The sequence below is a fragment of the Castor canadensis genome, chromosome 3 (genome assembly GCF_047511655.1).
Source record: "Castor canadensis chromosome 3, mCasCan1.hap1v2, whole genome shotgun sequence".
Taxonomy (NCBI): Eukaryota; Metazoa; Chordata; class Mammalia; order Rodentia; family Castoridae; genus Castor; species Castor canadensis.
Window position 1 is genome coordinate 118,108,292 of NC_133388.1, and position 21,602 is coordinate 118,129,893.

Genomic DNA, 21,602 nt, shown 5'->3' on the forward strand with positions numbered 1-21,602 from the left:
CAAAAAACCTTTTACTTTCACCTTCTTCTTTCACTGGATCCACTCCAGTCAACCCATCCAAAGTCAAATCAACCAGTCCCTTTCTGTGTCCAGCCTGAAGTGGGTCTGGGATCCCTCAGTCTCCCGCAGCTACCATCCGAGTTTCCCCTAAACAACTGTCCAAATGGAACTAGGTGGCCAAATCCAACACTGATTCAGGCAGGTGGAAGCTCTAGTGGAAACCGACAGGAGAGAAATCTTGCATGAAGGTTTTCATACAGTCTAAAGAACTGAGATGTGAATAGAGACCCTTCTGCACAGGAGACGTGACAGTCAACGTGCATACGAATTCCCTGGGCATGTTTACTTGCAGATTCTGATGCACTAAGTTGGAATGGGCCCATAGATTTTTGCATTTCTAATGACTTTCTAGGTATTGGCTAAGCAGCTGGTTCACTTTGAGTAGTATGAGTTAAAATAGGGCGGGCAGAAAAGGGAGGGGGGGAGAATCTAACCTTAGGCCTTTCCTTTTGCTTTCACAGACCTTTTCTTGAACCCTCAAAGTAGCTTCTCTAAATACTATAATAAATGACTGCATCTAGGTGCCAGGACGCGACAATAACGTTGTGCTGGTTTTGTTTCTCTTCTTCTCCCACCCCTGCCATTCCTGCCGCCGGCCCTGCACAGCACCCAGGTTCGCCCGCTGTCCCGAAGCTGTTCAGCCTCATTTCTAGCTCGTTCTCCAGCCTCACGCAGTTCTTCTCTCACCTCCTCCGGCGACCCCCTCTTGAGGCTCCCCAGTGGCGCCCGGACTTCTCCCCTCTGTTTCCCGCCCTGCTGGCTGCCGAGTTCTTGCGGGGGCACAAGGAGCTGCCTGGCCGCCTCTTGCTCCTGCTTGGGGCAGCCCTGGCATTGCCTGGCCCACCCCTGGGGAGTCACCCGCTGAGGATGACCCGTCCGGTCGCCGAACCTAGAGAAGAGGACGCCAGTGTCGGGCAGAGTTCGCCCATGCCCGTGAGTACCATGGTCTCCACCATGTCCATCCCTGGCCTCACTCGGATGCCAACCTCTCCCACTGGTTCCTAACCCCACTGACCCACTCCATCCCCTGCTAGCAGCGGACGCTAGCACAAGGTCTGGACAGAACTGGGCGCATTGGGGGAACGGAAGCTGGCAGCTCTCTGGCACTCTAAGCTACTTTTCTCTGGATCATTCATTGACGCCCGAGGGTCCCTGGAAGCTGGAGGGAGCCTCGCCCTCCTCCCGGGATGCCTTTCAAACTCTTGGCAAGAAGCTCTCTCCCCTCCCCGGAGCCTCCCCCAGGCACGCCTCCGCCGGCTCTTTGCGCTCGCTCTCCCACTCCCCTGCCCTCTCTGCAGGCGAGGGAGGAAATGACGTGATGTTATTTTTGTGTCAGGTCAGTTTTCATCTCAGTTTAGCGCTCAGAGCTCGGGCACGCAGCCCCAGCAGCCCGACCGCAACTCATAATCGGGGGTACACTGCGGGCTTCGGGGACACTGGCGCCCAGTGCCCGCAGAGCTGGGCTCCAGGGTTCTTCCGCTCCCCCAGGTCTCCTCTTCCCACGGACTCCGAAGTCCCAAGAGAAGGGGGACTCGAGGGGGCTGCTTTAGGAATTCAGCGAGATCCGGAGTCGGAGGCTGGGGTAGTTTTTCCTTTGCTCCACCCGGCCTCCAGGTCGCCAAGGGCTCTGGCCGGCGTGACCGAGTGCAGATCCCTTTTCTAGAGAGGAAGAACCGGAGGGGGAGGCAGCATGGGGGCGAGATGGGAGCAGAGCTGAGAGGCTCCCGGGGCCTGGGAAAGGATAGGGGCTGCGGTGCAGAGGCAGGCGGTCTGCAGGCGCCACTCTGGGACCGAGCATCCATTTGGCTGGCGGCGCTGCTCCGGCCTTGAGCTCCTTCCTCCGCCCCACTTCATTCACCCGGACCGAACGCGCAGTCCCGCACACTCTGGTCTCTCTCTCTCTTTCTCTCTCTCTCTCTCTCTCTCTCTGCCCTGTGCTAGGGAGGCGAGGGCGCAAGGGGGACGGGGAGGGCTTTGCAGGCGCCCTCAACGCCCGCTTGGCGTCGCACCCACACTCTCAGTATTTCGTAATCTGAAGCTGAAGGAGGGGAGCTGAGGCCCCGGCACCGGTCTGGCCCGCGTGGGGACAGGGGAGTGCCCCAGCCCCCGCCGCGTGGAGCGCGCCGCCGCCGCCAGAGGGAGGCGAGACCTGGGATTGCCCAGCCCGGGGAGGGGGAGCGAGGGGGCGGAGAGGAGACAGAGCAGGGGAAGGAAGAGGAAGGGAGAAGAGGGCTAGAGCAAAGCCCAGAGTTGCGGGAGGGGGAAAGCCTAGCCGAGCGATCGCGGGCTTAAACCGACCGCCGTCCACGTTGAGATAAAAATAAGGATAAGCCGGACGCATGCGCACGGCCAACGAAGGCGAGCCCGCCAGAGCTTCCCCTCCTGCTAGTCCGGTGGACAGTGGGATCGTGAGTACCCCGCTTTCTCAACATCCCCTTCTTCCTTACACTTGCCTAGAGGCCTCGGGGCTGGGAAGTGGCAGAGGCTGGGAGGGCGCGCACGCTCGGCGGGACTTGGGGCTTCCGTGTCGCGGCGGCGACGGGAGCCTGCTCTGGTCGGTGGCCCCCTCCGAGCCCCTCCGTTAGTCAGTGCCTGTCGGGAGCCAGGAGTGTATCTGAAAGACTGAAAGGGGGCATCGAACCACCCAGATCCTTTTCTATCAGATACGCCAAGGAGTCAGCTCGGTTCCTTCCCTGAGGTCCCGGGTCTGTGACTGGTTGGAGGACGCGGGAGTGTAGAGCTTAAGTGTACAGTCCATGCACGCTGACCATCCCTAGCGTCTTTGGGAAACTCCGGGCAAGTGGAGTTGGCGTTCTCCCTGGATGAGGAGGGAGTGGAAGGGGCCGGGCGTGTGAGGCGGGCAGTTTGAGAGCAGGTGGGAAGGAAAAGGAGCCACTCCCAGAACGTAGGGTCTGTCTTTCGGCGAAGTGCAACCCGCGCGGGGAAGAGGCTGCCGGCGCCAGCACCCCGGAGAGGCAGGCTCGCTTTTGGAGACCTCTTCACGCCTTGAAACTGAATCCGCAGAACTATCCCTTAAGGTGCAGGCGCCGCGGGGGTTTTCTTCAACAAACCGGGTCTACACGGTCGAAGCTGCGCTCGGGAAGTTGGAACTATCCGGCCGCCTGCGCTGCGGCGACTGGAGGATGGCGGGGTGGGCAGATGGAGAGGGGGCTTGCCACGCGCGGTGGAGGTGGGCGATGGAGACCAGGGTCTGCGTGCACAGCTGCCCTCCAGCGTTGCGGGGAGGGATGGGCAAGGGGTGTTAGGAGAGGCCGCGCGTCGGGACAGGTTCTTTTGGACATCTGGGTGCGTGGCAAATCCCCCACCCCATTCCCGCGGGGGAGTAGGCAGGGGAAGGGACCTCTAGGGAGGGGTGCTTTTTGCCGGAGAGGTTTGAGTGCGGCGCTGCCTTCAGTAGGGTAGTGGGAGGGAGAGGGTGGGCGTTGGGGAGGAGTCTGGTGCGTAGACTCGCTCACCCCACCCCCGCCGGTAGGAGGGGCCTTGGGAGGGGTTGGGATGGGTCCCAAGCTTCCCGGATTTGCCTGTGTGCAAGGGAAACCTGGGCGAGCGGGCGGGACTTGGCGGTGAAGAGAGTGAGAGGTCAGACCAGGGGGAATCCCAGCGGGAGCAACTGCTGTTTCTGCGCCACCGGCGGTGGATTGGATAGAGAAGAGAGTTTGGTGGTACGGGATTTCTATCTGGAAGGAGAACGCTGGGGCGAATCGCCCCTTTCTTTCCTTGTGAGAATGTGGCAGAGGCCTGTGGCTCTATGTGGGTGCCATTCCACACACTTTTAGACGTCCGGTTGGGGTTCGCGGATTGTTGCACCACAGCCAGTACCCTCAGTGCGGGCTAGCAGAAGCAGTGATCTGCCCAGTGGGGCTCCAAATGGCCTCCAAAGTATGGGGAGCAGGGAACCCCAGCATCATCATTAGTCTCCCTCCTTTGGTCAATGCCCATCCTCTGGGCACAAGTAGCAAGGCCCCTGTGTGGCCCTTGGGTGACTTCATTTCACTACTATGGGGTCCAGGCTGTGGAACTGACTTTACAAAAGTCCAAGTTCGCAAAACAGTCTGACTTCCTCATCAGACTTGATAAGAACATTTGTAATAAATGATCTTATCTTTCAAGGGTTTTCTTTTTTTAGTACAAACATAACTTGCAATTTGTACGTTTTTTGTTGTATTTGCTCAAAACCCAATTTTCTACTGGATTTTGTCCTGTTTACCTTCTGTTTGTTAAGTGGTATTTTTGTGTCACATATCAGTAACACAGAGGCAATACTCTTGCCTAATGGGAAAACGTCCTGGAGTCTGTCATTGTTGGTTCAAATCCCTAGCTGTGTGATGTTAGACAAGTTACTTAGCTTCTCTGTGCCTTAGTTTTTATAATCTGAAAAATGAAGTAGCTGCTGGCATTTAATAAATTGATTCAATACAGCTCTTATAATTGCTTGGCATATACACTATGCAAAAGCTATTATTATTATATTGATGTTAAGTTGGTTAAGTGAACTTCAAAATATAAAAAGATCAGGAACAGCTGAATGTGGCACATGTCTATAATCACTGCACTGGGTGGGAAGGCTGAGGCAGGAGAATGGTGAGTTCAAGTCCAGCCTGGGCTACATAGACTCTGTCTCAGAAAAAAAAATCAGGAACAAAATGCATGTTTTGTGTGCTATAAAGAGTATGCACAATGAAATAGATATCCATCACCAACATCAGAAAAGCAGTAAATGTTTTCTATGTTTCAATTTAAATATGATGCATTTCTACATCTAGACCCTTTTATTCTGAATGATTATGAGATATTTATATAAATGCTTCAGACAACATTTTAAGAAAATTCTCTCTAACCTTTAAAAGAGTTCAGTTTGTAAAAATACCCAGTAAGGCATGGTATTTGCAGAAAATCCAGTATCTTCATTGAATACTGCACTGAGTCCATTTTATTTAGGAGAATCTGAATATTTACCCTAGAACTAGAAGCACTAAATTCTCTGTGATCACTATAAACATTCTACCCAAAATACCCTCTATCATATCAAAAATCTAGAATGACAATCAAATTACTTATTTTATCTCCTTCATTTTACGAATTAGGAAACATAAGAGTTTAAGGGTTCAGCTAATCAGAGCCCAAATTAGGATTAAAATTATATCTGACTCATTCTCCCGGGCTCTTATACACCACACTGATGATTTCCTGTTTACTGCAGATTTGTGAGCCTTTCACAAACAGGAAAGCAGACAGTATATATAAAGAAAAATATACAAGCGTGTGTTCTGTCTTACACCAAGACACCAGGCAGTAATGGTGTCCCAAAGCTTTATCATGGTCCTTCACGTGGTAAGACATGACCACATGTCTTGCTTGGAGTAACCTAAGGTCACAGATCACTAGAGGCAGAGCCAGCATTAGAATTTCAGGCCCCACTGGGGGATACATTCAGTTGCAGATTCTATTAATCCCTGAAGCAGTTTTATATTAGAAATCATTTTCAAGCTTTTCTTAAAATCTCCTTCCTGCAGGCTTTGATGATCATTCCTGTAAGAAAGCCTTTTAAGAAAGGACTTCAAAATTACAAGGAGATTTATTTTTCAAATTTTTGTAGATTAGCAAGAGTGAAAGAGAAAAATAAGTTCTTATTTTAATGCAATAGCCTACCAGTTTCTAAACTCTTACTGCACACTCATTTCTGCATGGGGCAGGCTAGGAACATTCACCTTCCACAAGCAGGTAGCTTAAAGGACAAGCCCTCATATGAATGGCTTAGGAATGAGACACTCGCCCAGAGGCTTTGGTGAGTGCATCTGCTCCTTCAAAGTTATTTATGGGAACCGGGTATTCCAGGGAATGTATTTCTAGGAATTGTGTCTGCATCCTTGAGGAAACCCTCCATTCTCTCCTGAATATCCTGACCTTGACTTTGGGTTTCAGGATAGCTACCACGTGTTCTTAGACAGAAATACAGGACATTACGCAGGAAGTGACATTCTAGCATGCTCCCAAGCCAGTTCAGCAGAACTGAGTTTTGAAATCACATGTGTCAAACCAAGTCCCAATATGAATCACTGTCCAAATGCAAATACTTCCGATTGGTTTTCAGAGCACCACCAGGTGACTCACCATGTGAGCTTCTATTCAAATAAGCGCAGTGTCAGTCAGCAGCTAATAGGGTTCCCTCTGAGTCACAGCTTAGCATTTGTACAATAAACTGTGAGTCACTGACTACCAGCCCCATCTGAGATGGTCCCTGTTACCTTGAGCTGATAGCTTGAGAGTAGTAGAGGCAGCTGCAGGGCTGAGTCAGTTCTACTACAATTGAATGGCCTTGTGGAGAGGCCATTCATAATCAAGTTTGATGTGACTGCATGCTCGAGGGAACATTACAGGACTAGCAATTCACAGAAGAGGTTACTTTGATTCTATCCAGCCGATTTGACGCTAGCTATGTGTGGGGAGCCATTTGTGAAAGATGAGTAAGATGCTCAGTTGCCCAGCAAGGATACTTCACATAATTTTCTCTTGCTGATTTTTAGTTATTAATTTTACTCTAAATTATACAATCCTTCTCAAATCCATATTAACACTTTCACCTGCATTTTAGACAAAGGCGTCTTGTGCAAAGTCACGCATGAAATGCTGGGTTGTATGATGTGTACCTCTGTCTAACAGAGAGGAAGAGGAGACGTGCTGTCTGTGCCCTGTCACCTCTGAAGCTAAGTGAATAGTAGTTCTCACTGCTAGAACATATGTTTGTACTGCTGCTTTAGGGCTGGCAACACATAGCCACCTTTTTTCTTTCTTTAGGATCTTTTAAATTAATTATTTACTTAGATAGGAGCTCATGTTTTTGCCCAGGGCCAGCCTAGACCATGATCTTCCTATATGACTGGGACAACGGGCTGGTACCACCATACCCAGCTCATTTGTTCAAATGGCATCTCACTAACTTTTTGCCCAGGCTGTCCTCAAACCAAGATCCTCCCAATCTCTGCCTTCCTGGAGACTGGGATTACAGACATAAACCACTATGCACGACTGGAACGCTTCAATTGAAGCAGTCTACATAAATGTGCCTGTGTCAAGGAGGAGTTATGTTCTTTTGTGATATTTATGATTGTTTCTAACTTTGTTGGCTTGAGTTACAAGTAATACATATGCATTTTAAGAGTACAGTTTCATAAATTTTACCTTAAGTATATTGTCACCTAACCACCATGTAGATGAGGGTTTCTCCTCCCCAATACTATTGGCATTTTGGGTTGAATAATTCCTTTTGAGGGAGGCTGTTCAGTGTGTTGTAGGATGTTTAGCAACATCCCTGACCTCTACCCACTAGAAGCCAGTAGAAACAAAAATGTCTGTAGGTACCACCAAATATTTTCTGAGGGGCAGGGGCAAAAACCACTCACTTCTCTTCTAGATCAAGAGATAGATTGCTTTCAGTCCCCCAACTCCGTAAGATGCCATCTTGCTTTCTCCCAGTCAGTACTCTCACAGGTAACCACTTTTATAGCCCCTCTCCCCGTGTTTCATTGGTGTGTGTGTTTGAACTTCATATGGAATAGGATCCTATGCAAAGTGCACAGTCTGCACCTGCCTCAGAGTTCCACATCATATTTTGTCCATTGTTTTGCCCAGATTATTAGTTTTCAATGGCACGCAATGCTCATACCTGTGAACACACCCCAGTTTACACGTTCTGCTACTGAAGGACATCAGAGATGTTTATAGTGTGAGGCTTATGAGTAATGCTAATGTCTTGTGATGAATGTGTTTCTACTGGGTACGTGAGCAGGAGTGAAATTGCTGGGTAACAGGTCCAGTATATATTTAGTATCATAGATACTGCAAACTGTTTGCTATTGCAAATCCATTTACACTCCTACCAGCAAAGCATGCTTCATTTCACATCCTCACCAGTACTTAGTATTGTCCACCCACTTAACTTCAGCCATTCCAGTGGCTGTGTAGTGTATATCACTGCGGCTCCCATTTGTGTTTCCCTGAGGAGAACTGTTGTTGCACATCTCAAATATTTTTTGGCCATTTGTGTAACTTCTACTGAAAATTACCTCTTAAAGTCCTTTGCCAATTTTTTTTGCCATCTGTCTTTTATTATCATTATTATTATTATTATTATTGATTTTGGGAATGAAAGTTCTTTATATATTTTGAATAATGGTTGTCAAAAATTTGTGTGTGTGTTACAAATGTCTGCAAGCCTTTGCTTGCCTTTAAGCTCTCATTCCATTGTCTTTTGACTCCCATCATTTCTGGTCAAAAGTCATGGCTCTTGAAGAGAATGTCTTCTTTGGCTGATTGAAAGTTCTGCTCTTTGTTTTTGGCTTACCACAGTGAACATAATATTCCTAAGTGCAGTTTTCTTTGCCTTTATTCTGCTTTGAATTCACTGAGCTTCTTGCATCTGTGATATCTTTCATCATCTTTGGAAATTTTTCATCCAATATCTCTTCAAGTATTTCTCTTGTCCTGCCTCATCCCTTTCTCTCCTGCTCCCAGGACTTAAAATACAGATTTTAGGCATTTTTCCTCTTCTCCATCATATCACTTGTTCTCTGCTCTTTTTGGTTCATAATTTTTGTCTTTCTGTTTTTATTTGAATGCTCTGTATTAAGCTGTATTTTGGTTTATTAAATCTATCTTCAGTCAAACCAAATAGTGACTTGTTAATTTCAGAACTTATTTTGTTCTAAATGTAGTGTGTCCATTTATTCTTTTTAATAAATTAAAATTCTCTCATGAAACCTTTTATCTTTTTATCAGTTTTGTTCATCTAATTTTTGTCTACTAAACCCAATATTGAAATCACCTATATCTGTTGCTTGTTTTTTTTTTCTTTTTACTATTGGCCACATTCTTCTGTCTCTATTCATATCTAGTAGTTTTTCATTGTATGTAGACATTGTATATAAACTGTGTAGGTTCTTCCACCAGCAAGAGATCTCCCTCAAGGACTTTCCTCTCTGAGGATGAGAGATTGATCATTTCAGGTGTAAGATATTAAAATGGGGTTGGGCTGGTTACAGTTCTAATAATCTGTGGCTTACCTCTTCTTATTCCTATTTCTCATGAATTTTCTCCTGAGCTTTGGACTGAAAGTCTGGTGGATTTCTGGCTCCTCAGTCTTAGTAAAATGGGAGACTTAGCAAAGGTTTCACCTTTGCTCTTTGCCCCCACCTCACCTTGTGTCTTCCACATTTGGTACATGTCAGCCATGTTTTTGAGGAAGGTCTTGTTACTGAGGGGACTTATTCTTCCACTTGAGTCTAGAGTCCATGTTTTTCTTAGCCCATGCTCAGAGTCAGCAAAGGCCCTCAGTGAGGAGAACCATTGGTGACAGACCGCTTGCCTTGGAAGAACCCTCTCTCTCAGAAATTTTAGTTAATTTAATCCTTGTTTCCACTGCACTCTGATGTCTTTAGAAACATAATTTTAGCTATTTATTTGGCTTTTCAGGTTGTTATATATCAACAGTGATCTGCCTCGACCTGTTGACTTAATTTTTAGTTAAATTTCTTTTTCTTTTATTGTTGTATTACATTACACTTTATCTTTCTATTTACACCATTTATTTCCAATGGAACTCAGAAAATAGATATTACTGTTTTCCATTTACATGTGTAAATGTAATATATATCTTGTGAGTTTAAAAGATTGGAAAGAAAGAAGTATGTTTTAATCCTTGCAACTTTTCATGCTTCAAATTGCAGCTGTGTGCGTACAAATGAGCATTGGAATGAAAGCGAAGTGGGCTTAAAGTTGTCTTTGCTTACTACTTTTATGAGCCTCTGAATCTGAATGCATATAACTGCCATGATACTTTATGGTAAGTGTGCGCGTCATAAAAGTCAGGGCATATTTAGTGAGTGGTAGCCATGATCATTAATCTTCTACTATTTACCTGTCATTATTTTAAGACCCTGACCAGGGATCATTTGACTTTAAACATTTATGTTTTGATATAATCTATTTGGTACAGATTCTAAAATTTTTACCACTTGAAAAAAGGTTCTGATAAAAGTTCATAAAAGGCTTGTACCCATGACTTAGTACCTAGGAAAATGTTACTGAGTAAGTTATGAATTCATGCTTGGCCAAATCTTTATCTTTTGTAGACTTAAAAAAAAATTACCCCTTGCAACTGAAGAATTCAGATAAAATTTAGTTGCAGGAAGAATTGCATTCAGAACAGTCCCTCTCAGTAAAATCTACATGTAACTACTTTGTGTTATATCCACTGGGGTTATTAGAAGATACTGCCAGTTAGAAAACAGTGTTAAGAAATATTACGAAAAGGCTAACAGTATTTTCTGGAAAAGACACTGTTTGACCTTTGTAGAGGAGATTCTGCATGCGAGTTATCTTAACATTATCTCTGTGAATGATTTAAATATAATTAAGTTTCATGTTAATTTCCTGTTACCAAGCTATTCTTTTATTTTGACTTTGGCATTCACTTCTTTAAAATAAAATGCTGTGCCAATATGTGGAAAAAGAGAGATTCTACTCTAAATAAATCTGAGATGAAAATCGTAACCTTGGAGGCAGTTCAGTGTGCAGGCCTCTCCCTGCTTCTTGCTGGTGTCCCTGAGGACATGGGCAAGTCTCAGTCTCAGTTGTGTAGTGCAGTGACGCCTGCCTCACTACTGTTCTAACCGACTATGCTGAGAAGGTCTGTGCTCCGTTTGATTTGTGGGCAGATTTAAGTCCAGGAATCCTGTTATGCAACAATGTGGAACTGATCAAATCCCACTAGAGCTAAGTTTTTGCTAAAGCAAATAAGTCACTTCTAGTCCTTTGAATGACCTGTTAAGCTGCGCTGTTCTGGAGAAATGAAGGATTTGTTAACAAAAACACCAGAACATCATAGTGCAACCATGTGAATAAATTTGAGTTAAAAGATAAAAGAGAATTAAGTAATATGAAAAAGATAAAAGTGGATAAAATTAAGTAAAGTAGAAAATTCACCTTGGGCATGTTAAACAGATGTCATAAATGAAACAAAAGGCTTCTTTTCCTTATCTTCTAGTGATCTGTTTTCAAAATCACAAGGCATGAAAACCATAGCTACAAGTTTAAATAGAGACTATATTTGTTTAACTTACATGAAATCTATTCTGAGAATCAGGAGGCTACATATAGATCATATATATATATATATATATTTTTTTTTTTTTTTTTCTTTTGTGGTGGCACTGGGGTTTGAACTCTGGGCCTCATGCTTATTAGGCAGGCTCTTACTGTTTGAGCCACTCCTCTAGCCCCAGGTTGTACTTTTTTATTGAAACTGGTTTGTGAGCCTTTTTTACCTATACCTTAGTAAGGGAGTATTACGATTTGAAGAAGAAATGTCACCCACTGGCTCGTGTGTTGAATTCTGGTGGAGCTATTTTGGGAGGTGGTAGAGACTTTAGGAGGCTGGCCTACCTGGAGGAAGTAGGTCACTGGGGGGGGGGGGAGTGTTCTTGGACTTTCTCTCTCTCTCTCTGTCTTTGTCTTTCTCTCTCTGCTTCCTGTCCCTAAGAGATGAGCAGCCTCTGCTACAGGCTCCTGCTGCCATGATGTTCTGTCTCACTAGGGACCCAGAACCAAGAGAGGCAAGGACCACAGACATTCATTCATGAAACCATGAGCCCAAATAAATATTTCTTCTAAGATATTTCTCTCAGGTATTTTGTCATAGCAACACTAAAGTAACTGACATGGAGTTTTCTCCCTGGGTCTGATGTTGTTTCACAAAAAGTTATAAATTGCTGTGGTTACCTACAAAGATGCCAACATGCATGGCCACTAAACACTTAATTCTTTGAAATCTTTTCCATTTTAGATCTGGTCATTCAGTATATCTACTTGTCATGTCAGGCCAAGTGATGGGAACCTAAAATTCTATAGATATTTTGGTGCAAATTGTAGAAAACTGAAGTCTTAAAGAAAGACATTCCCTGGGCATGGCAGACAAAACATTCCATCAGCTCTTCTTGCTGAGAACGCCTTGGGAACACTCCAGTAATGCACAGGAGTTCGCGTTAGTCAGTCCTAATCTACAGCGGACCTGCTGGAAAAGGACTCCAGAGGCTCACTGATGGGCATCCAAAACAACCCCACTTCGTGCAGTCATGGCCAGCGTGCAGCTGCGGTGTAAGGAGCAGGGCACTGGGTGGCGAGGTGGCCCTGGACTTAAGGCTGAAAGATCTAGGTTCAAGACTGTTGGGGAACCTCTGTGAGTCTGAGTTTCTCCACTGATCAGAAAGATTTCCTGAAATCTCCATAGAATTGTTTCAAAATTAAATAAATGTAAGGTATGATACATTTGTTCATGTAAACATGGGGGAAATTGTGCATTCACTGGAAATTGTTAGTGGAGAGAGCAGGCTTTGATAAGGAGTTTAGATTTGTTCTATTGTTGTGGATTGCCATTGAAGGTCACAGCCGGGGACTAACATGATCTAGCTCTATCTTAAAACAGTAAACATTTTAGGCTGTGCAGGCCAGCTGCTCTGCATTAGTCCATTTGTGTTACTGAAACAAAATACCTAAGGCAGGGTAACTTTATTAAGAGAAGAGATTTATTTAGCTCACAGTTTCAGAGGTTCAAGGGCATGACACTGGCATTGGCTCAGGTCTGGGGAGTGTCCTCTTGGCTGCATTGCATCGTATGAAAGCTCCTGTTTGTAGAAGGAACTACATCTCAAAACAGGAGGCAAGGGAAAGATGGGTCCTACAGTCCCTTCCAGGAACACAGAAAACACTTGAATATTGGGGGAGAAACCACATTCAAACCATAGTAGCTCACTGTAACTACTTGATACTGCCACAGTAGCAGGAAAACTGCAGAGACTAGAGGGAAGGGGGTGGATGAAGGGCTCATATAACAGTCCAGGCAAGGGACAGGACCCACTTGGCCTGGGAAAATGGCTGCATAGATGCAATGCGCAGACCTGACAGTGAGTTCTGGAGATAGAGCACTTGCTAATGGTGAGACACGTAGTCCAGGACAAGGGACCGATCAAGGTGCCTCCTTGGATGTAGGTGGGTGGAAACTCCATGTGTGGCCATGGAAAAGACAGGAGAAGAAGCTGAGGGGCTAAGGGAGAGACTCAGGAGTCTATGCTAGACCCTAAAGTCTGCAGTGTCCACCAGAGCTCCAACTGTGGCATCAAGGAGGCGGGTGGATGTATGTGTTTGAAATTCAAGGTAACAGCTGATGCACAGAGCAAAAACGTCAATTTGTCAGAGTGCATGGCATGCGGCTTGCGGTGCTGTGCTATACTGAAGTAGCAAAAAAGTGATGGTTGGTAATTTTGAGCCTAATCAAGAGGTTATTACTATTTTTAGAATATTTTGTTCTTTTGCTCAATTATCTATATCTGATGAGAGTTTCTATTTATTTGTAACAGGGGTCAGCAAATTCAGACACATGGGTGAAACCCAACCCACTGCTCACTTTTGGTGTGGCCCAAATACTAAAAATGATTTTGTACATTAAACTCTTGGAGTTGGGTGCCGGTAGCTCACATCTGTAATCCTAGCCTGGGCAAATAGTTCACAAGACCCTATCAAAAAAACCCATCACAAAAAAGGGCTGGTGGAGTGACTCAAGTGGTAAGAGCTCTCCCTACCCAGTATGAGGCCCTGAGTTCAAACCCCAGTGCTGCCAAAAAAAAAAAAAGTGTTGGCAAGAAATCAAAAGAAGAATAATACTCTGTGACATAACATTTTTACAAAATTCAAATATATAATTGTCTATAAATAAATTTTCACTGGAACACAATCACACATATTTGTGTATGTGACACCTGTGGCTGCTTCTGCATAGTCCACACATACTTGAGAGGTTGTAAAAGAGAACACAGGGCCCTGGAAGGCAGTGTACTCTCTTGTCTTTCTAGGAAACACTTGTCTGCCTTTGATCTATCACGAGGGTCCTGCTTAGTGTATCTGAACGGCAGTATGAAGTTCTGTCAATAATGTTCTCTTACAAAAATAGTCTGCTCTCAAAAATTGGTTTTCATAAAGACCAAAAATTCAATTAAGATTAGAAATAAAACCAAAGGACTGAACTTAAGGTTCCTTTGAGGATGCATTCGGCATTTTCATATTAACAGGAAGACTTACTGGCAATTAACAAACCCCGAAAGTAGTAAAGAAGAGGGACGAAAGGGAAATAATGTGCACAAAGGTTTTGTGTATGAGAAACTTAGATAGCGTTCAGACAATCAAATTACGTACAGCCTGAAAGTCTTAAATAGTATGGTAGGTCTCCATGTCATGTCATTTATAATAGGATCATCCTCCCAGGATGGAACCATCTAATGGACACCAGGCAAAGTCTGAGGAGCCAGTGCTATTATCCACCAAGAATCATCAAGAATCTTCCATGGGGAGAAGTAGGAATTATGGATAATAGAGACAAAATTTGCCCAGAGAGACATACAAAAAGAAGGGAAAGCTAGATATTTATGAATACACTTTTTTGTCCTTAATTTGGAGGGCTTTTTTTTGGGGGGGGGGAGCTATTCATTTACTTGGTGGTGCTGGGATTTGAACTCAAAGCTTCAGGATTGCTAGACAGAGGCTCTACCTCTTGGGCCACACCTCTACCCTATTTTCTTTAATTTGCATATGTGTTTACACATTTCACAACCCATCTACCTTGAGCGTTCAGCCAGCGCATATTTGCCAGGGCTGACATCTGTAAGACTTGTGCCCAGCACAAATAGAATGGGGAAAGGAGCCTGCAGAATGAAGCAGACTAGAGAATGTCTTCCTGCAGGATGGGTCAGACCCAGCCCTTGATTGTGATCAAACAAGAGGGCCTTAACCACAAGACTTTCTTTAGTTCCAGCCGTAATGATAGAAGCATCATTACAAATATTATTTCTGAAAGACAGCCCAAATAAAAATGAATGCGAACATTATATAAGAAACATTATATAATGTTTAAGAAATATAGCATGATTTTTTAAATATAGTATCAACATGATGACTGCAGTACTTTCATCATACCCACAAAATTAATAATGACTCATTAGTGTAATCAAATATCTAAGCATATCGCATTCTTTCTGAGAAGTCTCTTTTTTAATCTTCTCTGGCCCTCCATCTTTTCTTGCACATACCAATTTGTGGAAGAAACTTGAGCTTTGCCTCTGACAACAGATTTGTTTGTCACTTCCTTGTGGTTCTAATTTCTTTCTCTATTCTCTACATTCCTGTAGACTAGATGTTAGATACAAGACCCTGAGTGGATTTGGGGTCAGCAGTTTGACAAGATGACTTGCTGGGTGGCACTTGCTGGTCCTGCTTTATTGTATCAGAGGGACACAATGTCTGTGTGATCAGCTCACTTTTCTTAGGCACACAGCTTTTCCTTTAAGAGCTTGATGGGTCAGTTCCACATTTACAGAGTGACCAGTAGGTCCAAGGTATCTGGGCACACCTGCAAAGACTTTTTTTTAGCAGTTCTAGGGTTTGAATTTAGGACTTTGAGCTTCCAAGGCAGATGCTGTATCACACCTTTCAGTCCATTTTGCTCTGGTTATTTCAGAGATAGGGTCTCTTTTTTTCCCCCAGGCCTACTTGGACCATAACCCTTCTATTTTATGCTTTCTCCTGTAGTTGTGATGACCAGTGTGCACCACTATGCCCAGATTTTTTTCCATTGAGATGAGCACTTGAAAACTTTTGCCTGGGTTAGTCTGGAACCACAATCCTCCTAACCTCAGCCTCCTCCATATCTTGGGATGATAAGTGTAAGCCACTATATCCAGCTGTAGGTGGAGATGGGGTCTTGCCAACTCCCTTCCCTGGCTGGCCTTGGACCACAATCTCAGCCTCACAAGTGGCTAAGATTACAGATGTGAGTTAATGATGCTGATGCCCTGCAAAGATCTTCACATGGCCCTTCTAGGCTAGTCCTTGGAACTCTGCCTCTCAGCAGGTCTGGGATGCCTTCTTAATGCTGTGGGGCTGGATCCGACATCCTCCTTCCGTACTCCCCAAAGCTACTGCTCCTCTCCCCCTTTCTGTTGCTTCCCCGATGACCTGGGGGATGTCAATGATAATGAAGATGATGGTGTGGTTGCTTTTCCCCTCTGCATTGATAATGAGGAGAACATTCTGGGCAAGGACGCTGCACCACCTTCAGAAAAGCATCTGAGAATAGCAGATGTCGCCGAGTCCCTTGCCTGGTAGGGGGTATGCCCAGGGTAGCTCGGACCTTATACCGCAACCAGGGAGCCCAAAGGGGCTTTCTCCTGTGCATTCTGGGAGGCCATGTCCATATAGCACCCCAGCTTCCTGTTCAGCACTCCATCGCTCTGTCATCACTCCCAGCTCTTTAATAGAAGTGTGCATTTGTGGCAGATTTAGATTTGCATCAATTTTCAATTCACATTCTTCAGGTTATATTGAAGCATGCATAATGCATAATACCCTGTGGGCTCTAGATTTACTTAGGTTTCAAAACCAGAGATAGAAATGAAATATGCACGCGATTGAGCACAGCAAGGGCTTATGTGGCATTAATTGGTCATATTCATGGCCTTCTCTATTAAATAAAACCTGAAATGTGATTAGGTAAGCTTTATGCATTGCTCTCTCTCCAGAGACAGTTGGAACCCACTTCTCAGTCAGCGAAGGTAGGAGAGACTATAAATGCCATCATTGTATAGGCCAGGCAGCACTTCAGGTGCTTGTCACCAAGGAAAGAGCTTGCATTCCTAATCTTTGCACTGACTTGCATCTCTGAAGGGAAATGTTGAAATGCTATGTGCCATGACTGTCACGATCACCTGCGTCTCTCACTGTACCCTCTCACCATGTTCAGGGAAAGTATTTCAGTACAACGTTTTTTTCAAATACCCACATTAAAATGTCTGCTAAATATTAGGAATTGTACCTTGTTCTGGGCTCAAAGTGGCATTTTCTCCATGAGCTGGCTGCTCCCCCACAAAAGTGACCATGTGGATAGTGCTGTGGGATACTTCACATGTCTATGTGTGTGCCGCTTATGCTTGTCACACCTCTCCCTAGCCGGCACGTCACATTTGCTATTCCCCACTGTGTGCCACTTATGCTTGTAACAGCTCCTCCTAACCGGCACACCACATTTGCTATTCTCCACTGTCTTTTTTGTCTCCTCCTTCCTCGTGTATTTTTTCCTTCTTTTTTCTGGTGTGGTTCAGATTAAAGCACAGAATCTATTTCTAATTGGGGAATCAAAAGGAGGAGTGGCTCAGCCCACAGCAGCTCAGAGACAGCAGGTAACGTATGTAAGGTCACCAAGTTGATGGCAGAAGTGAACTTGTATCCTGTGCTCCTGTCCTCATTGCTGCTGGCTCCAGTCCATTCTGCTTCCTTTAAAGTAAATTAAAATACAGGCATTCTGTTTGTTTGTTTTGATGGTATGGAGTTTGAATGCAGGGTGTTGCGCTAGCTAGGAAGGCACTCTACCACTTGAATCATGCACCCATGATTTATTTATTTTTTGAATAGGCTCTTGTGTTTATGCTCAGTCTGGCCTGGACCACCCTGCATAGCTGGGATGGCAGGCAAATGTCACAACACCCAGCTTTTTGTTGGTTGAGATGGAGTTTCTTGGACTTTTTGCCTGGGATGTCCTTGAACCACGATCCCCCTGATCTCTGCCTCCTGAGTAGCTAGAATTACAGGCGTGAGCCACCATGCTAGGAAAATATAGATATTTTTAAACCATTTTATTGCTACTTAGGAGGTAGAGATTGGGAGGATGGAGTGTACAGGCCAGCACAGGTAAAAAGTTAGCTAGACCCCATCTCAAACAAGCCGGGCATGGTGGTACATGTCCCAACTATACAGGAGACCATAGGTAGGAAAATCACAGTCTGAAGCCAACCCTGGGCAAAAACTCAAGAACTTACTCAAAAAATAACTAAAGCAAAAAAGGGCTGGGGGGTGTGTGTCAGACCCCTGGTCTAGCAGGCAGGAGGCCCTGAGTTCAAACCCCACTACCAAACAAAAAGCCCCAAACCATTCTATTGACATAAGATCCAGATTCCACAAAATACACCCATTTAAAGCATACACTTCAACAGCTTTGAGTGTGTTCACAGAGCTGTGTGACCATCACTATAACCCATTTTAGAAACCCAGCACCTCTTAGCATCACCTGCCAAGTCTCTTTTTTCTTGCAGCCTGGATGTTCCACATAGATGGGCTTAGATAATATGTGGCCTTTACTAACTGGTTCTTTCACTTAGTATAATGTTACCCAGTTCAGCCATGTTGTAGCACGTAATGACAGCATTTTAGAAGGAGAAGGAAAATTTGATGATCATCTTGCCCCTCCGATTTCCAGACTGGAAAACTCAGGCCCAGGAGATGGACTCACTGCCAAGGTCACAAGCCTGACAGTGGAAGGGAGGACAGACCAGATCCTGCTCTACTCACTCACTGGAAGGTTCCTTGTGCTCCCAGCATGGGAGAGTGCTCTGCATGGCACACTGGCAAACTGACGTCCCTCTTCTCTGGCCTTTCCTTTCCCAGCTCTGCAGGGCCATACCTGTCACTACTTGCATGCACTCAGAGGCATTTTGGGTTATTACTTCTAGATTCATGAGTGGTCAGGGTGCTGGATGTCTGAGGTTGGGTAAGTGGGGTTCCTGCCATTTTATTCTCTGCTGGATATAGACACAAAAGTATAGGACCAATTTGTTTACGATCTTAAAACACAATACAAGTTGAGTATTCCTTAACAGAAATGCTTGAGACTGGAAGTGTTTAAGATTTTGGAGAATTTTTCAGAATTTGGAATATTTGCATACAAAATGAAATGTTTTGAGTGGGACTCAAATCTAAACATGAAATTCATTTATATTTTGTTTTGGTTTTTTGGTGGGACTGGGGTTTGATCAGGGCTTTGGACTTGCAAAGCAGGCACTCTCCCACCAGAGCCATACCTCCAGTCCACTTTTGCTCTGTTTGTTTTGGGGGTGGAGTTCTCACAAACATTTTGTCTATGCTGGCCTCATGTGTATGCGATCAGCTTTAGTAGATTATGTGAGTGTTCCAAAGTCTGCCAGCAATTTACACTCCCGTCAGCAATGCAAGAGTGTTCTGGTTGTGCTGTGTCTTTGCCACTGTTTGGCATTTTCCTCCTTATTTTAGCTGTTGAGGTGTGTGTAGGTGTGCATCTGTGTGTATGCATATATATGCATGCCATTCCTAGGTATTAATAGTTCCAATACTTGCACAAGATCATTATACTATTAGGTTATGAATACTGCTATGAAAATGAAAGTTTTTAAATGTGTAAACAAAATTATATATATATGTATATACAAATATATGTGTCAATAGTACTGGGTTTGAACTCAGACTCGCACTTGCTAGGCAGGTGCTTTACCACTTGAGCCACACCCCCCACCCCTTTTTGCTTTTAGTTATTTTTCAGATAGGCTCTTGCTTTTTCCCAAGACCATCCTGGGGCCACAATCCTACTACCTCTGCCTCCCTGTAGCTGGGATTTTTACAGGCATTAGACACTATGCTGGGCTTGGTTGTTGAGGTGAGATCTCACTAACTTCTTGCTTGGGTTAAGCCTCATACCTCAATTCTCCCAATCTGTACCACCACAGTAGCTGGGATTATAGATGTGTATTTTTGTATTTTTGACCTGGGGATAAAATAGATCAGTTCTTATATTGACAATAAAATTTATTTACTCTAAATCAGAATGGGCAGGTTAATTTATTAGGCAGAAGTGTTATTATATGTTTATATAGCTATGTGCAATTGACTCATTTATAATATTTCAAGTGCCTACTACTCTTTCTACCACTGCAACAGAAAGTACTGCTTTCTTCATATATAGATGGATAGATAGATAGATAGATAGTGTGTGTGTGTGTGTCTGTGTGTGTGGTACTGGGGTTTGAACTCAGGGCCTTCACCTTGAGCCACTCCACCAGCCCTTATTTTTGGGAAGAGTTTTTTCGAGATAGTCTCATGAAGTATTTGCTCAGGCTGGCTTCAAACTGAGATCCTCCTGATCTTTGCCTCCTCAATAGGTAGAATTACAGGTGTGAGCCACCGGCGCCTGGCTTTCTTCATATTTTAATGTAAGTTTCTTTTAAAACTATTGCAAGTACAGTAAATAAATATTATGACTTCCAACAATTGTTACAGGAGAAGAAATGCCAGTTTAGAGATGGGTCAGAGTTGACCTGGAATGTCATCTGCCCAGTCCCAGAGTCTGTTCTAACCCTATTGTGGCTACATCTGTGCTCCAGCTGGCCGCCTTCCTATCACTGGGCCCCCAGAGGATGACACTTGAGAAATGACACAGAGTAAACTGTATTCCTGACTGTTTTTTGCCCTCAGTCTTGCCAGCTCTCCCAACTCTGGGGCCTAGGTTAGACCACCCAGCCATCTCCATGCTTCTTCCCCAGTTCAGACTCTAAGCAAAGCAGTCCAAGCTGCCCCTTTCCTTCTCAGCCCTCTACCATGCAAGGTATTTCCCACACAAAACAGGTGTCCCCCAAGCAACAACCTCTCTCATAAATCTCACCATTAAAACCTGCTTCAGAAGGAGGAGCAAAGGCCACAGAGGGAGGAAGGGTTTGAGTAATACTCTCATAGCTCCCACCACAATTTTATCCATTTTCTAAACATTCAAAAGGAGAATGGCGGCAGACTGATTGACAGGGAGATTGCCATCAAAATCCAGGCCCAAGATATCACTGGGGAAGAGGAGGACAGAGAGGAAAGGCCTTTTGGGAAATGTAAACTTCATTTGATTTTGGTAGGAGACATTAGGAATAGCTTCATTGTTTTCCCCCTTTTGGTTTTTTTGAGACAGGGTCTTGGTATGTCTCCTGCCTCAGTTTCCTGGGTACTGGGATTACCGGCACGAGCTACCATGCCTGGCTACTTCAGCTTTCTTAGCAGGACAGATAGTAATACCCCACTTTCCAAGACAGAAAAAAGCAAGAGAATGGGTGAGTTTATGCAGGGAGATGATGAAAGAGATTTCAGACGTGAGTTTTTCCATGCTTTTATTTAATAATTTGCAATAATTGCTCTGAGATTCTTGCCAGGGAGCCTTTTCTTTTCTGGGAAACACTGAAAGGCTGACGGACAGTCTCACGCAAACCTTCAATAATTGCCCAACAGTCTTCAGCGGTTTAAAGAGCTCGAAAGCAGTCCCGCAGAGTTTAGTAAAGCCGGATGCTTTCAGAGGTGCCCAGGATGAAGTTATTGAGCATATACTCATTCACACTCTCCATGAGAAATTCCCACAGTTCCCCATGGTAGTGCTTGCTATCAGTACTCACAAATGCTCCTTCATTATTGTTGGGAATTAAGAAAAGAACAAATAGGGCTGGAGATGAAACTCAAGCGGCAGAGCATTTGCCTAGCAAAGTGCAAGGCCTCGAGTTCAAACACCAGTAGCCAAAAAAAAAAAAAATAAAAAGTAAAACATGCATGATTTGTTTTCCTTCAGATATTCATTTAGTAACAGCAGAAGA

The 21,602-nt window shown here is 44.6% G+C and overlaps 1 protein-coding gene across 3 annotated transcripts in view; it reads left to right on the forward strand.

Moving 5' to 3' along the window:
- Positions 1 to 542: 542 nt before the first annotated feature.
- The window catches only part of Rgs20 (regulator of G protein signaling 20), a 78,897-nt gene continuing 57,837 nt past the window's right edge, over positions 543 to 21,602 (forward strand). Inside the window, exon 1 of one of the 3 annotated variants that reach the window (XM_074068537.1) lies at positions 543 to 993. In XM_074068537.1, coding sequence (XP_073924638.1) covers positions 568 to 993 — 426 coding nt within the window. In that variant the 5' untranslated portion in view covers positions 543 to 567. Of the gene's footprint in view, positions 994 to 2,257; positions 2,469 to 2,569; positions 3,099 to 21,602 lie in introns of those variants that run through there. The other 2 variants (XM_074068538.1, XM_074068539.1) reach the window with 2 other exon arrangements.